General features: G+C 44.8%; 1 protein-coding gene across 2 annotated transcripts in view; it reads left to right on the plus strand.

Moving 5' to 3' along the window:
- The window catches only part of LOC133563617 (neural-cadherin-like), a 487,520-nt gene extending 471,853 nt beyond the window's left edge, over window positions 1-15,667 (plus strand). Inside the window, exon 33 of one of the 2 annotated variants that reach the window (XM_061917839.1) lies at window positions 12,841-15,667. In XM_061917839.1, the coding sequence (XP_061773823.1) occupies window positions 12,841-13,398 (558 nt within the window). In that variant the 3' untranslated portion in view covers window positions 13,399-15,667. The remainder of the gene's footprint in view (window positions 1-12,840) is intronic. The other variant, XM_061917840.1, reaches the window with a different exon arrangement.
- Window positions 15,668-16,335: the final 668 nt, after the last annotated feature.

The raw sequence follows: 16,335 nt of genomic DNA on the forward strand, positions 1-16,335 counted from the left end.
GTTCGCGAACGGGATTCACGGGATTCACGGGATTCACGTCGCGACACAGTCAGTACTCTGTGTCAGTACGTTCGCGAACGTGATTTACGGGATTCACGTTGCGACACAGTCAGTTCTCTGCGTCAGTACGTTCGCGAATGTGAATCACGTGATTCACGTCGCGACATAGTCAGTTTTCTGCGTCGGTATGTTCGCGAACGTGATTCACGGGATTCACGTCGCGACACAGTCAGTTCTCTGTGTCAGTACGTTCGCGAACGGGATTCACGTCGCGACACAGTCAGTACTCTGTGTCAGTACGTTCGCGAACGGGATTCACGTCGCGACACAGTCAGTACTCTGTGTCAGTACGTTCGTGAATGGGATTCAAGTCGCGACACAGTCAGTACTCTGTGTCAGTACATTCGCGAACGGGATTCACGTCGCGACACAGTCAGTACTCTGTGTCAGTACGTTCGCGAACGTGATTCACGTGATTTACGGGATTCACGTTGCGACACAGTCAGTTCTCTGCGTCAGTACGTTCGCGGACGTGATTCACGTGATTCGCGCCGGTTCCACTCATACCGGCATGGTCGCGGCGGAGCTCAACTGAACTGAGAAAGGAATGAATCAGTTCATGATGTGATTCGGTTCAGTACGTTCACTCAAAAGATCTGTTCGTTCGAATGAATCGTTCGCGAACGACACAACACCACATCATTGATATATAAACTATCAGACTGCGTGGTCGGTAGTAGTGGGTTTCAGTAGGCCTTTAATTCACTTCACTTGGGCCAAACATTGGCAAACACTTTTCCAAAATCGAATCATTCGAAAAGTGCTGAACAGTGACTGAACGAGATCCTCAATGTGACGTCATCCTCCGCGACACAGTCAGTTCTCTGTGTCAGTACGTTCGCGAACGGCATTCACGGGATTCACGTCGCGACACAGTCAGTACTCTGTGTCAGTACGTTCGCGAACGGGATTCACGGGATTCACGTCGCAACACAGTCAGTACTCTGTGTCAGTACGTTCGCGAACGTGATTCACGTGATTTACGGGATTCACGTTGCGACACAGTCAGTTCTCTGCGTCAGTACGTTCGCGAACGTGATTCACGATTTACGGGATTCACGTTGCGACACAGTCAGTTCTCTGCGTCAGTACTTTCGCGAACGTGATTCACGGGATTCACGTCGCGACACAGTCAGTTCTCTGTGTCAGTACGTTTGCGAACGGGATTCACGGGATTCACGTCGCGACACAGTCAGTACTCTGTGTCAGTACGTTCGCGAACGTGATTCACGTGATTTACGGGATTCACGTTGCGACACAGTCAGTTCTCTGCGTCAGTACGTTCGCGAACGTGATTCACGGGATTCACGTCGCGACACAGTCAGTACTCTGTGTCAGTACGTTCGCGAACGTGATTCGCGTGATTCACGGGATTCACGTCGCGACACAGTCAGTACTCTGCGTCAGTACGTTCGCGAACGTGATTCACGGGATTCACTTCGCGACACAGTCAGTACTCTGCGTCAGTACGTTCGCGAACGTGATTCACGGGATTCACGTCGCGACACAGTCAGTTCTCTGTGTCAGTACGTTCGCGAACGTGATTCACGTGATTTACGGGATTCACGTTGCGACACAGTCAGTTCTCTGCGTCAGTACGTTCGCGAACGTGAATCACGTGATTCACGTTGCGACACAGTCAGTTCTCTGCGTCAGTACGTTCGCGAACGTGATTCACGTGATTCGCGCCGGTTCCACTCATACCGGCATGGTCGCGGCGGAGCTCAACTGAACTGAGAAAGGAATGAATCAGTTCATGATGTGATTCGGTTCAGTACGTTCACTCAAAAGATCTGTTCGTTCGAACGAATCGTTCGCGAACGACACAACACCACATCATTGATATATAAACTATCAGACTGCGTGGTCGGTAGTAGTGGGTTTCAGTAGGCCTTTAATTCACTTCATTTGGGCCAAACATTGGCAAACACTTTTCAAAAACCGAATCATTCGAAAAGTGCTGTAAATAAACTGCGGCACCACTCTACAGTGTTTAGTAGAGTTTTTTGTATTGGATCTTTATTTTTGTTGGTGTACCTGATGTGTTGGGAGATGTGTGTTGTATATACCTGCGCTTGAAAATGTGATGATTCGTGTTTAGAAGCATCAAAGGTATTCCCATCCTGTGGTTTTCCACACAAAGACGGTTATGTCTTCTAAAATCCGCACCGTTATAAACCCCCTTTGATATGTTTATTACGACGTATTCGCATCTTGCTCAGTGGCTGCTGGCAAATGCTGCATACCTGCATTGTCAGCTCTGACTCAGACCTGTTGAATGATGAGATGTCTGATTTTTTTTATTTTATTTTTTTTTTCCAAGCTGCATTCCATCAAGACCGCCTGGCCTCGCTGCCTTTGATTTGCAGAACGCTGCCGGGCAAAATTATGCTGAGGTCCTGAATGTGAGTGAAGGAGAAGCAGAGTTGACGGCCTCACGCAAAACAAAATAGAGCGTTACAGCGGTGTATGGAGTGAGGGTTGAAAAGGCCTTTTATTCACTATAAGATCAGAACATACCACAACAGATTTGGTCTTCTGTCGCAATACCGACGTTAGGAACAAAAACAGACATTGTTGTAAACATTGATGAAAGTTGTGGGCGGTGAATCATTCAGAAGTAGCGGGAGCAGGACCGTTAGTATTCTTTGTTTTGTATAAACGTGAGTCTCCTGACATCAAGAGTGACATTTGGCTGACATTTTCATAATGTTTCCAGCAACATATCATTATTATTGTTACTATCGTTGTATATTTGATGGTCGTGTGATGGATGATGAGCCGAGGAGACACCAACAAGAAATCGTTGAACAAAAAGCTCTATTTGTTTCAGTCAGCCTCAGACAGGAACTGCAGTTTCCCGGAGAAGGAATGGGCTGAATCTCTTCTGATGTCCCCTCGGATAACTATCCGTAAATACATTTTACTTAAAGACTCCAGCTCTTTATAACTCTAGCCTTGGGGCCGGCCAGTTTGGACATCACTCAGTTTGTTTGTACAAATGCAGACAATCATCATCATCGGCGATCACTCGAATGAGTTTGACGATCCTCCTGGTAGGGGTGTATGCCTTTATGGAGGATGACTTAGTTTAACGTGAGGATATCTTTCGAACTCTCCTAGATAAAATGAAATTCTTGTTTCCAATCGTTCTGGAACTTGCAAGCGTATTTCTTCATTTTGCTCGTCGACGGTGTAATACAGGGGTCGGTAACCTTTTTGGCTGAGAGAGCCAAGAAGCTAAATATTTCAAAATGTATTTCCTTAAGAGCTTATGTAATATTTTTTTTAACACTGAACACAACTAAACACGTGCATTTTTAAGTAAGACCTACATTTCTAGCGTATAATAGGTCTCTTGTTCTTTGTAATAACAGTGTTATTCGGAAGCTAACTGTGGAGGGGGTGTGGCCTGCAGGCCTGCAGGGAAGCGGGGTGTTGCCACGATCAGCCTCGAAATCAGCGTTACGTGCGTAGATGGCCCACCTGGGCCTTTTTATCTAATCACCTATTGCTCTGTTATAAGCAGCAGCCAGGAGGAGAAATGGGGTTGGAGCTGGAGCCAAAGCACGAGCAAGGACGACAGAGAAAAAGACAATTGCTGGAAACCAACTGAGAGACTTATTGAAAAATAAAACAATATTGTAACCCTGAAACAGGCTCTCAGGTCGGTGCTTGGTGGTCTGAAGAACCCCCAGGAGGGCAAGCCCCACACTAAACAATAATAAATAAATAACTTCTTACCTTTAACGCAACTTCTTTAACAGGTGCAGTAGAAAACGGATGGATGGATTAAAAATGCATGAGAATGTTTTATATTTTGAACATTATTTTCAACACTGTGATTACAAGTGGAATTATTCGATACTTATCGTGTTAAGCAAAGTCTGCTCAGATATATCCGAGAGCCAGATGCAGTCATCAAAAGAGCCACATCTGGCTCTAAAGCCATAGGTTCCCTACCCCTGGTGTAATATATTGGGTTGGAGTCAATAACCAGGCAACATGATGAAGTTACGTCTCTTTACTGTGGGCTTCAGAACAGACTCCCTAATGCATGTTCCTTGACTCCACTTAAATGTAGAATATATGTTGAATATATTTACATTCTATTCTATTTTATGTACAGTAGATGGCAGTATTGTCCTGTTTAAGAGAGTCGCAACATTGGTGAGTCCGGCTCTCATGGAGCTGGAGGGGGCGTGGCCTCCATCTCCGCCTGAATTTCGGGAGATTTTCGGGAGAAAATTTGTCCCGGGAGAGGCGCTGAATTTCGGGAGTCTCCCGAAAAATCCGGGAGGGTTGGCAGGTATGTCACCACATGATCCTTGACAGAATCGGGTCAGGGTCCAGTGGCATGGAGTCCAAGACGACTCTGGACCCTTTTCTGCTGCAGCCGTTGTGATAGTTCTTAAATCTACCGTCTTCCGCCTGCTCCGCCGTTGAGGTCTTCACCGTATCCCTGGCTAGGGGGCAGTCAGGTACTAGGCCTTTGCCAAGGGCCACTTGGGGTAACAGTAATAAAGGGGTTAACCTCCTAGTGCTCCAAGACCCCATAGAGGAGCCTCCACTGCTTGATGCACTTTTAACGTCATGCCCAGGATACAAAAGCAGACAATTCCTTTGTGGTCTTTGTCACTTTGCTCAATGGAGTCAGTTGACTTCCAATCACTGATCTCTACTCCTACCAGGGGACTCTTACCAGATGTTGTTTTTGTGTTTGTTCTACCTCCTAAAATCCAACTGCTGCTGTCTTTTAAATGTCCCAATGTCCTGGGAGCAATGCCCCCCTCTCTGGTTGATCCATAATGGACATTTTCACCTTTTCCCTTAGTAAAATAATATTTCAAAGGATTCTGTGACTAAATACAAACACATGCTACTTCCAATCATATAAGAAAATGGTTCACTATTATTAAGCATATTTTGTTATTGCTGTTCTTCCCACTATCCGAATCATTGTTAGGCCTGCTCTGAAAGAATGAGTATCCGGCTCCAATAATAATATTTAAAAAATAAGGATGTTTGGAGTAATAATTCTCAAAGCTCCAGCTGGTCAACTGCCAAACAGTCAGCTACGAGTAAATCTCTGCCGGCAAATTTATTGCTATGTTTATTATTTTTAAACCGCACACTCTGCCAATGAGGATTAAAGACGGAGGTTACTAGTCTTTCATTTATTTTACCCTTCGCTAATGTGACTTTACTTTCTGTTGTGAAATATTTGCCATGATGCGATTTGTCAAAGACATCCAATTTTATCAAAGGAGGACACTCTCTCAATCAATCAATGTTTACTTATATAGCCCTAAATCACTAGTGTCTCAAAGGGCTGCACAAACCACTACGACATCATCGGTAGGCCCACATAAGGGCAAGGAAAACTCACACCCAGTGGGACGTCGGTGACAATGATGACTATGAGAACCTTGGAGAGGAGGAAAGCAATGGATGTCGAGCGGGTCTAACATGATACTGTGAATGTTCAATCCATAATGGATCCAACACAGTCGCGAGAGTCCAGTCCAAAGCGGATCCAACACAGCAGCGAGAGTCCCGTTCACAGCGGAGCCAGCAGGAAACCATCCCAAGCGGAGGCGGATCAGCAGCGCAGAGATGTCCCCTGCCGATACACAGGCGAGCAGTACATGGCCACCGGATCGGACCGGACCCCCTCCACAAGGGAGAGTGGGACATAGAAGAAAAAGAAAAGAAACGGCAGATCAACTGGTCTAAAAAGGGAGTCTATTTAAAGGCTAGAGTATACAAATGAGTTTTAAGGTGAGACTTAAATGCTTCTACTGAGGTGGCATCTCGAACTTTTACCGGGAGGGCATTCCAGAGTACTGGAGCCCGAACGGAAAACGCTCTACAGCCCGCAGACTTTTTTTGGGCTTTGGGAATCACTAATAAGCACCTAATTAATTCCACAAGAAAAATGTGAACATGTTTTTGGGCGGCGGTTAGAAAGGAACCGACCCGAAAGCAGGGAAAGCACACGCAATTGCAGGCAAAAATATCAGATAATATTTATATTTTAATTTTCAAGTCGGGTTGGATCTGAAAACCGATTTGTATACAAATGGACCGATATGTAAGGATAAAACACACAGTTGGAATCCTTCAAAGAGAAAAAAACCTCTTTGTAGATGACATGCAACATCTTACAAAAATCATCATCATTCATTATTCATGTTTTAATTCTCTTCAAAGTCAACGTTTGTGACCTAAGTCAGATTCTGCTTGAACGGAATTTAAACTTTAATAGGATATACTTTGAACTATTTTGCTCCTTTACTCAAGTACACTGTGTTACTCACAAACATTTTAGTCTCTATACTTACATATTGTGCCGAGAAGATTATGACATCATAATATCGATAAATCCTCTGATAAAAAACAAACAAACCTTCAATGAGGCAAATTATAAGTACTGTCCTATAGGTTGGTTATGGTGAGCAAATCAAGCGCTCCTTTTCCCCTTCTGGAAATGGCATGTCAACTTATTATATTCCCCTGAGCTCACTGTAAACCAGCATGGCGTAGATTGTGTGGGACTTCTTCACTGTTTCAGAGAAAAACATTTTGCGTGCTATAGGGCGGTATAGCTCGGTTGGTAGAGCAGCCGTGCCAGCAACTTGACGGTTGCAGGTTCGATCCCCGCTTCCGCCATCCTAGTCACTGCCGTTGTGTCCTTGGGCAAGACACGTTACCCACCTGCTCCCAGTGCCACCCACACTGGTTTAAATGCAAAAATTAGATATTGGGTTTCACTATGTAAAGCACTTTGAGTCACGAGAGAAAAAGCGCTATATTAATATAATTCACTTCACTTCGCTTATTTGCAAGAAAAATTATGTAAATTTTCCATGAGATGGGGGAAGAAAAAAAAACATCCAGCATCAACACATCAAACCTTACGACGGTGCTTTAAAGGCTTCCCAAAGACACCTGTTGCTAAAGAAGCTCCAACAAAGCAATTAAGTTAAATCTCAATTTAAAAATAATACATATAAGTAATTTTGACATCAGTTATGGGTGTAATGAAATGAAAACGTAATATTCGTTTATTGTGACCAAAAATATCAGTCATAATGGTATTATTATTGAACATGCTAAAAAAACAAGTACTAAAACACACATTACAATATTTAACCCTCTAAGACCCACAGTTTTTTATTTAAAAAAAAGTTAAAGGGGAACATTATCACAATTGCAAAACGGTTAAAAACAGTAAAAAATCAGTTCCCAGTGGCTTGTTTTATTTTTCGAAGATTTTTTCAAAATTTTACACCTCCCCGAATATCCCTAAAAAAGCTTTAAAGTTCTTGATTTTCGCTATTTGCGATGCGGCTGCCCATTTCCCTGTGACGTCATACAGTGCTGCCAATACAAACAACATGGCGGTTACCACAGCAAGATATAGCGACATTAGCTCGGATTCAGACTCGGATTTCAGCGGTTTAAGCGATTCAACAGATTACGCATGTATTGAAACAGATGGTCAGAGTATGGAGGCAGATAGCGAAAACGAAATTGAAGAAGAAACTGACGCTATTGAGCGAATAGCTATTGACGCTATTCGCCCATAGCATGGCTGCCTTATTAGCATCGCCGGTAAAATGTGCAGACCAAACGATCAGGACTTTCGCATCTTGTGACACTGGAGCGACTTAAATCTGTCGATTGGTAAGTGTTTGTTTCGCATTAAATGTGGGTATCTAGTTTCAAATGTACATACCGCTAGCGTGAATAGCACGTTAGCATCGATTAGCATAGCATGTTAGCATCGATTAGCTGCCAGTCATGCCGTGACCAAATATGTCTGATTAGCACATAAGTCAACAACATCAACAAAACTCAACTTTGTGATTTCGTTGACTTAATCGTTGCAAATGCATCTGCAGGTAAATGGGTGGATTTTGGCAAATTAAACGCCTTTCTGTTTATCGGTCTTTTAGCGATGACGTCAGAACGTGACGTCACCGAGGTAATACACCCACCATACATCTCTGTGCCATGTCTGTCTTAGCATCGCCGGTCAAATGTGAAGACACTCTGGCAAATTCAATGGGGGTCTGGCGGCAGATTTCTTGCCAGTGGTGCAACTTGAATCCCTCCCTGTTAGTGTTGTTACACCCTCCGACAACACAACGACGAGGCATGATGTCTCCAAGGTTCCAAAAAATAGTCGAAAAAAACGGAAAATAACAGAGCTGAAACCCGGTGTTTGTAATGTGAAAATGAAAATGGCGGGTGTGTTACTTCGGTGACGTCACGTTCTGACGTCATCGCTAAAAGACCGATAAACAGAAAGGCGTTTAATTTGCCAAAATCCACCCATTTACAGTTCGGAAATCGGTTAAAAAAATACATGGTCTTTTTTCTGCAACATCAAGGTATATATTGACGCTTGCATAGGTTTGGTGATAATGTTCCCCTATAAAAGTGTTTTCATTTTGCTCCCCCCACCACATTAACATAGTCATTGGGGTCTATTAAAATAACTGGAATCTCTGGCATGATGTGTGACTTTGATGTCGACCAAGGGAGCAACAATGGAGTCCGAGCCAAATCTGAACTTGGCTTGTCAGGTGATGTTGTGATGAAGCTTACTTCAACTCTGCCGGTGGGCCAAAACTACAAGATCTATGCAGACAACTACTTCACATCAGTCCCACTGATCGAGAAGCTCCTGGGGCTTGTCATCCATTAGATGGATAGATAGATAGTACTTTATTTATTCCGTCAGGAGAGTTCCTTCAGGAAAATTAAAATTTTCAGCACAATCCCATTCAAGATCAGACAAACATTACAGGGGGACAGAACAGGATCGCTGATGGTCTGCCGGCTTCCAGCGCCCCTTACAGAAAAGATGAGATACAGGTAAACAAGGGGGGGGGGGGGGGGGTGGGTATGGGAGAAAAAAATAGAAGATTAAAATAAAATAAAAAAATCGGTCTTAGCCTGGGCCCTGGAGAGGGGTGCAGACTGAGGCAAAGGGGGAAAAAAACAACTCATAGCCATAGAACACATCCCTCTTCCATGTGTGTAAGAGGGAAACATCAAACATCAAAGAACACAGAGGACATTAAAGACATTAAAGCAGCAGATACAACCAGACACTTCTACATACAGCTATGAATAAAAAGTAAAGAAACATATCCACTGTGGTGGCCTCTGCGGTGTTCCACGCCATCGTCCGCTGGGGTGGAGGCAGCATGGCCAGAGACAGGAGCAGACCCAACAAAGCAACCAAGACAGCAGACTCCACTCTCGGCCAGTGTCCAGTCCGCGTGGATGAGCGATGATACGTCCAAGGTGACTGAGGTGTCCGACACCTGCTCACCCAGCCAAGACACCACGAAGCCTCTCCGTCCCAGCACTCAGTGCGAGCTCCGCAGCCCTGTCCCCTCATCCGCATCTCCTCCAGTCCCTCCAAACAGACTCCGGTGTGGCAGACACCCAGCAGCTGGTCTCCATGGCCAAAAGGCTCCCGGGAGGCAGATCCAGAAGTCCACAAAAAAAGCACCACAGAGCTCACAAAAGTGGCACCCCTAGTCACACAGTCCCAAAGGGGTCCCGGACCACAAGGCAAGAAAATATAATAAGACATGAAAACAAGAGGGAAACACAAAAGAATGACACAAGAGCACAGAGCTCCTGCCAACAGCAGCCACTACAGCAGCGTCATCTTGGAGAAAATGATGTGGGTACAGCAAGGCAAGTCCGCATCCCCAATTGCAACCTTGAAGATGACAAGAGCTTGAAGAAGAAAGGGAGAGGAACCTTCGACCACAGAGTGGAGGCGACCACAACATCTCTGCTGTCAAATGGTTTGACAACAGGCCCGTCCCACTTGTGTCATCCTTTGCTGGAACGGAACCTGTGCAGAAGATTCAACGCTGGGACAAAGCCAACAAGACCTACATTGAAGTTGAAAGGCCGTACATTATGGGTAAATACAATCAGTACATGGGACTCGTTCACTGCAAAATACAAGTTCTGCATCAAATCCCGCCGCTGGTACCTGTACATCTTCTGACACACCATCACACTTGCTGTGGTCAACGCCTGGCTCCTCTACAAGCGTGACTGCCAAGCTCTCAAGGAGAAACCTGAGCTTAACCTGCAAAGGTTCCAAGCACAGATAGCATCCGCTCTCATTCTGGTGGACACAGTCTCTCCAAAGAGAGGACGACCTTCAGGCAATGGCAGCCCAGATACAAGCAGCCCGGTCACTGGCAAGAGACCATCCTCGGCTCCAACCAGCACCCCATACAAGAAATCGTGTGGACACCTGCCACTGGATATACACCACGATCAGATTGGGTATTTACCCAAGAAGACAACGAGATGCCGCTGCAGGCATTTCCCTACTGGGTACACCAACACACAATGCCACTGATCAAGAAGCTCCTTTAGCTTGGCATCCATTATGTGGGTACAGCAAGGCAAGTCCGCATCCCCAATTGCAACCTTGAAGATGACAAGAGCTTGAAGAAGAAAGGGAGAGGAACCTTCGACCACAGAGTGGAGGCGAACCACAACATCTCTGCTGTCAAATGGTTTGACAACAGGCCCGTCCCACTTGTGTCATCCTTTGCTGGAACGGAACCTGTGCAGAAGATTCAACGCTGGGACAAAGCCAACAAGACCTACATTGAAGTTGAAAGGCCGTACATTATGGGTAAATACAATCAGTACATGGGACTCGTTCACTGCAAAATACAAGTTCTGCATCAAATCCCGCCGCTGGTACCTGTACATCTTCTGACACACCATCACACTTGCTGTGGTCAACGCCTGGCTCCTCTACAAGCTCTCAAGGAGAAACCTGAGCTTAACCTGCGAAGGTTCCAAGCACAGATAGCATCCGCTCTCATTCTGGTGGACACAGTCTCTCCAAAGAGAGGACGACCTTCAGGCAATGGCAGCCCAATCACAAGCAGAGACCATCCTCGGCTCCAACCAGCACCCCATACAAGAAATCGTGTGGACACCTGCCACTGGATATACACCACGATCAGATTGGGCATTTACCCAAGAAGACAACGAGATGCCGCTGCAGGCATTTCCCTACTGGGTACACCAACACACAATGCCACAAGTGTGAAGTGTGTCTCTGCTTCTCGGACCGCAAGAACTGTTTTCCTGTACTTTCACTGCAAGTGAACATAGTCAGCACATGCATGCTGGTTGGCAGAAGAACAATGCAGAACTTGATCACACCGACAGTGTTGTACACGTGACACATTACCAAAATCATACGCAAAGCCAACTTGTATATACAGCATAGACCACCCTAGAAGGTCCTGAAAATGTGTGTTTTTCATTGATTCAAATAAAATTGACTGTTCATAAAAAGGAGTAATGTTGTCATTATAATTATTATTTTTACAGTGTTCTGAGTCAAGGTGATGAGCAATAAGCTTGCCTGTGTATCGGCTGGGGACATCTCTGCGCTGCTGATCCGCCTCCGCTTGGGATGGTTTCCTGCTGGCTCCGCTGGGAACGGGACTCTCGCTGCTGTGTTGGATCCGCTTTGGACTGGACTCTCGCGACTGTGTTGGATCCATTGTGGATTGAACTTTCACAGTATCATGTTAGACCCGCTCGACATCCATTGATTTTCCTCCTCTCCAAGGTTCTCATAGTCATCATTGTCACCGACGTCCCACTGGGTCATTATTGTCACCGATGTCCCACTGGGTGTGAGTTTTCCTTGCCCTTATGTGGGCCTACCGAGGATGTTGTGGTGGTTTGTGCAGCCCTTTGAGACACTAGTGATTTAGGGCTATATAAGTAAACATTGATTGATTGATTGAAATAAACCCTTAGTTGTCTGTCTGAAGTGAAAACGTGAAACATGTTCAGAAAATAAATACAAATGGCATATGGAAAATTTTGCTACCTTTTTCGCCCAACGTTGTATCGTTACAACGGTTCCATAAAACCTTATCAAAATACGAAAATTTTGCCAACACTTCATTTTAATTCCCAAATGCCCCCAACAACACCATCTGACAGGTTGAATATTTTTTTATTCATGTATTTCTTTGTCCGAGTCTTACAAGAGCAGAGCTGATGCAACCAGCCATTTCTATATAAAAAAACAACAAAAAAAAACACATATACCCTGTGGTGGCCTCTGCGGTGTTCCACTGCCGGGGTGGGGTGAGCATGGCCAGAGACAGGAGCAGACCCAACAAAGCAACAAAGAAATCCAATCCACCCTCGACCGTTCACCTACTCTCTAACTGTCCTGCCGCAACTCCCACCCCTTTTTTTTTGCCCCACAACATGGCAGACTCGCTTTTGTCGACATATGTGGCAAATTGTGTAACTTTTCTGACGCACTTCGATTGTTGAGGCCACGGGAGGACTTTGCTTACAATTTCAACTTTCATCATACTATATAAATATGACGCTTCAGCGGTATCCGATGCACATACGACAACACCCGCAATCAGTCGTAATTGTTTGTCGGGAAGCTTATCAACTCCCCCCGGGATGCAAGAGTGTAAGTCAATTAGCTGAAATTGCACACAAAAAGCTGCTAATTGTCGCCGGTAATAACTGTTTTCCCTCTTTGCAATCAAATAATTAATGAATTGCATAATCAATGGCGCTGTTTTCTTCCATGTGGATCGTCTTCTCGGCTTTCATTTGCATGCTCAGTAATGAACTGAACTCCATTGGTGTCATGTGACACCGCCGGTCTTCATCGTCTCTCCCGTTCCTAAAAAAGTGACTTTGTTTTTCGTCTTTTCTCTTCAGAATGCTTTCAACATGGTGGAGCTGCAGCGCTCCCTCCAGCCCAGCCCGGCACAGTCCCTCCGCTACAGCTATCCACAAAGCATCATGTCCTGCCCGGAGAACATGCCCCCACACGAGGAGAAAAGGCCAGGAATGTCCAACGGGAACGGCAGCGCCATCATAGCTCTGCGCCTGGCCGTCCCCCCCTCGGAGATCGAGACCCTCTCCTCCCCTCTGACACGCCGCCGCTCCAAGAAGCCCCTGTCCTTCTCCAGCCAAGACCTGGCCCGCTACCTGTGCGAGGTCATCCGAGACATGGAGCACCCGGAGGACGTGGGCACCAGGACCACACCGCGCCGTCCACCCAGGAAGGAGCGGGGCCTGGCGCCTGCGCGGTCCCTCAGCGCATCTCAGGGCTCAGATATCCGGCACCAGGGCGCCCAGAGCAGCAGGACGGACAAGTTCAGGACCCTCCGAGCTGTCGTCAGCGACCTGAGGGGGGACTCCAAGCCTCCGGAGAGCCAGAGAGACAAAGTGCAGGAGAGCAGAGGCCAGCTGAACTGTGGGAAGAGCGGATGAGACAATTGTGCAGCGGAAGAAGGTGAACCAACTAATTTGGGACTGGGTGTGCTGCGTGAGGTCAAGTCCATTATAAATGTACCGGAAACTTTGGGCAGTGAACTTCTTGGGTGTGAAACGAATGATCTGTTGTATATTGTTTACTTGGTGTTGCGCCGTACAGTATGGACTTCGCAGTCCGAACTTTTGGAAGTGTCAGAGGTAAAACCCGACAAAAATACAAATGCAAGAATTTTAGATTTGGTGAAGTCAAGGTAATGAATCATGAAAACATCACGGTACTTCTACCCTACTTGCTTCCCAAATGTGCGAGTTTTATGGCAATAAGCAGGGGTGTCCAAACTGTTTCCATTGAGGACTGCACACTGAAAAATCAGAGCAAGCAGGGGCCGTTTTCATAATTTTTATTTTAAAAACATATACAATATGTGTATAAAAATATACATTTAGTCCTCCCACCTACTCAGTGGCCTAGTGGTTAAAGTGTCCGCCCTGTGAGTTCAAATCCCGGCCGAGTCATACCAAAGACTATAAAAATGGGACCCATTACCTCCCTGCTTGGCACTCAGCATAAAGAGTTTGAATTGGGGGTTAAATCACCATAAATGATTCCCGGGCGTGGCACCGCTGTCGCCCACTGCTCCCCTCACCTCCCAGGGAGTGATCAAGGGTGATGGGTCAAATGCAGAGAATAATTTCGCCACATCTAGTATGTGTGTGACAATCATTGCTACTTTAACTTTTAACTTTAACTTCACTCGGTTATGATACCGGGGACCCCAAAGGGTTTTGGTCAAAAAAAAGATTTAAAAAAGTGTCATTATTCATTATTATAATTTATATTATTATGCAAGTTTTAAATCTGGCCCTAGTGTGTTAATGTGAGTGTAAATGTCTGTCTATCCGTGTTAGCCCTGCGATGAGGTGGTGACTTGTCCAGGGTGTACCCCGCCTTCCACCCGATTGTAGCTGAGATAGGCACCAGCGCCCCGCGAGACCCCAAAGGGAATAAGCGGTAGAAAAATGGATGGATGGATGGAAGTTTTAAATCTCTTGATCAACATTAGTGAAGTGAATTATATTTTATATAGCGCTTTTTCTCTAGTGACTCAAAGCGCTTTACATAGTGAAACCCAATATCTAAGTTACATTCAAACCAGTGTGGGTGGCACTGGGAGCAGGTGGGTAAAGTGTCTTGCCCAAGGACACAACGGCAGGGACTAGGATGGCGGAAGCGGGAATCGAACATGCAACCCTCAAGTTGCTGGCACGGCCGCTCTACCAACCGAGCTAAACTAAAAAAAAATGGAAAAAACACAAAATATGCAATATTTTCACCCAATAACTTTTTTAGGTGGAATATTTGAGATCATATAATAATTGGAGCCTTAATTTTGGATTTTGATTCATTATTATTTTTTGAGCAATGACACTTAAAAACAAATCACACTAAAATAATTGGGGATCCAAAAGTGTCCTACTTATTAAAGTGTTGAAAAATAAATTATACATTTTTTTACTGTTTACTTTTAGCACAATAATCTCAACTTCAGATACATCCGTCAATTTTAAGTGTTATTGTTGTATATGTTTTGTTTGTTTTAGGCCAGGGGTCGGGAACTTTTTTGGCTAAGAAGGCCATACAAGCCAAATATTGTAAAAAGTATTTCTGTGAGAGCCATATAATACTTTTTTTTAAGACTGAATACAACTAAATGAGTCCATTTTTAAGTAAGACCAACATTTTTAGAGTATAACAAGTCTCTTATTCTTTTTAATAACCTTGTTATTCTGAAGCTAACTAACAATAAATAAAATACTTCTTACCGGATGGATGGATTAAAGCAGGGGTGCCCACACTTTTTCTGCAGGCGAGCTACTTTTCAATTGACCAACTCGAGGGGATCTACCTCATTTATATATATCATTTATATTTATTTATTTATGAAAGAGACATTTTTGTAAACAAGTTAAATGTGTTTAATGATAATACAAGCATGTGTAACACATATAGATGTCTTTCTTTCACAAAGACAAGAATATAAGTTGGTGTATTACCTGATTCTGATGACTTGCATTGATTGGAATCAGACAGTAATAATGATAACGTCCACATTTTCAAATGGAGGAGAAAAAAAGTTGTCCTTTCTGTACAATACCACATGAAAGTGGTTGGTTTTTGGCATCTAATTCATCCAGCTTCCATACACTTTACAAGAAAAACATTGGCGGAAAATTCCGTAGCTTGCTTGATTGACATTCACGGCACCCGAGGGTCTTGTGAGATGACGCTGGCTGCTGCCAGTTCATTATTATGAAAAAATGACAGAGAGGAAGGCGAGAAACACTTTTTATTTCAACAGACTTTCACGCCGTCCCTTCCGTCAAAACTCTAAAGGCCGACTGCACATTTCCTATCTTCACAGTAAAAGCCCTGCTTCATGCTGCCTGCGCTAGCAAAATAAGAGTCTCGGAAAGCTTTCTGAGGGATCGCTTGTGCACGCCAGTTTTCCGAGACTCTGTATTTAGTTAGCGCAGGCAGCATGAAGCAGGGCTTTTATTGTGAAGATAGGAAATGTGCAGTCGGCCTTTAGAGTTTTGACGGAAGGTACGTCTGTTGAAATAAAAAGTGTTTCTCGCCTTCCTCTCGGTCATATTTTCATAATAATGATCTTGCAGCAGCCAGCGTCATCTCACAAGACCCTCCGGTACCGTGAATGTCATTTAAGTGACGTCTTGGTGAAGATTGATGATCACTAATTTTTAGGTCTATTTTTTTTAAAAGCCCGGCTGGAGATCGACTGACACACCCCCCGCGGTCGACTGGTAGCTCGCGATCGACGTAATGGGCACCCCTGGATTAAAGGCATGAGAATGTTTTATATTTTGAACGTTATTTTTGACACTGTGATTACCAGCGAAATTATTCATTACTTA

This window comes from Nerophis ophidion, linkage group LG12 (genome assembly GCF_033978795.1).
Source record: "Nerophis ophidion isolate RoL-2023_Sa linkage group LG12, RoL_Noph_v1.0, whole genome shotgun sequence".
In the NCBI taxonomy this organism is placed as follows: Eukaryota; Metazoa; Chordata; class Actinopteri; order Syngnathiformes; family Syngnathidae; genus Nerophis; species Nerophis ophidion.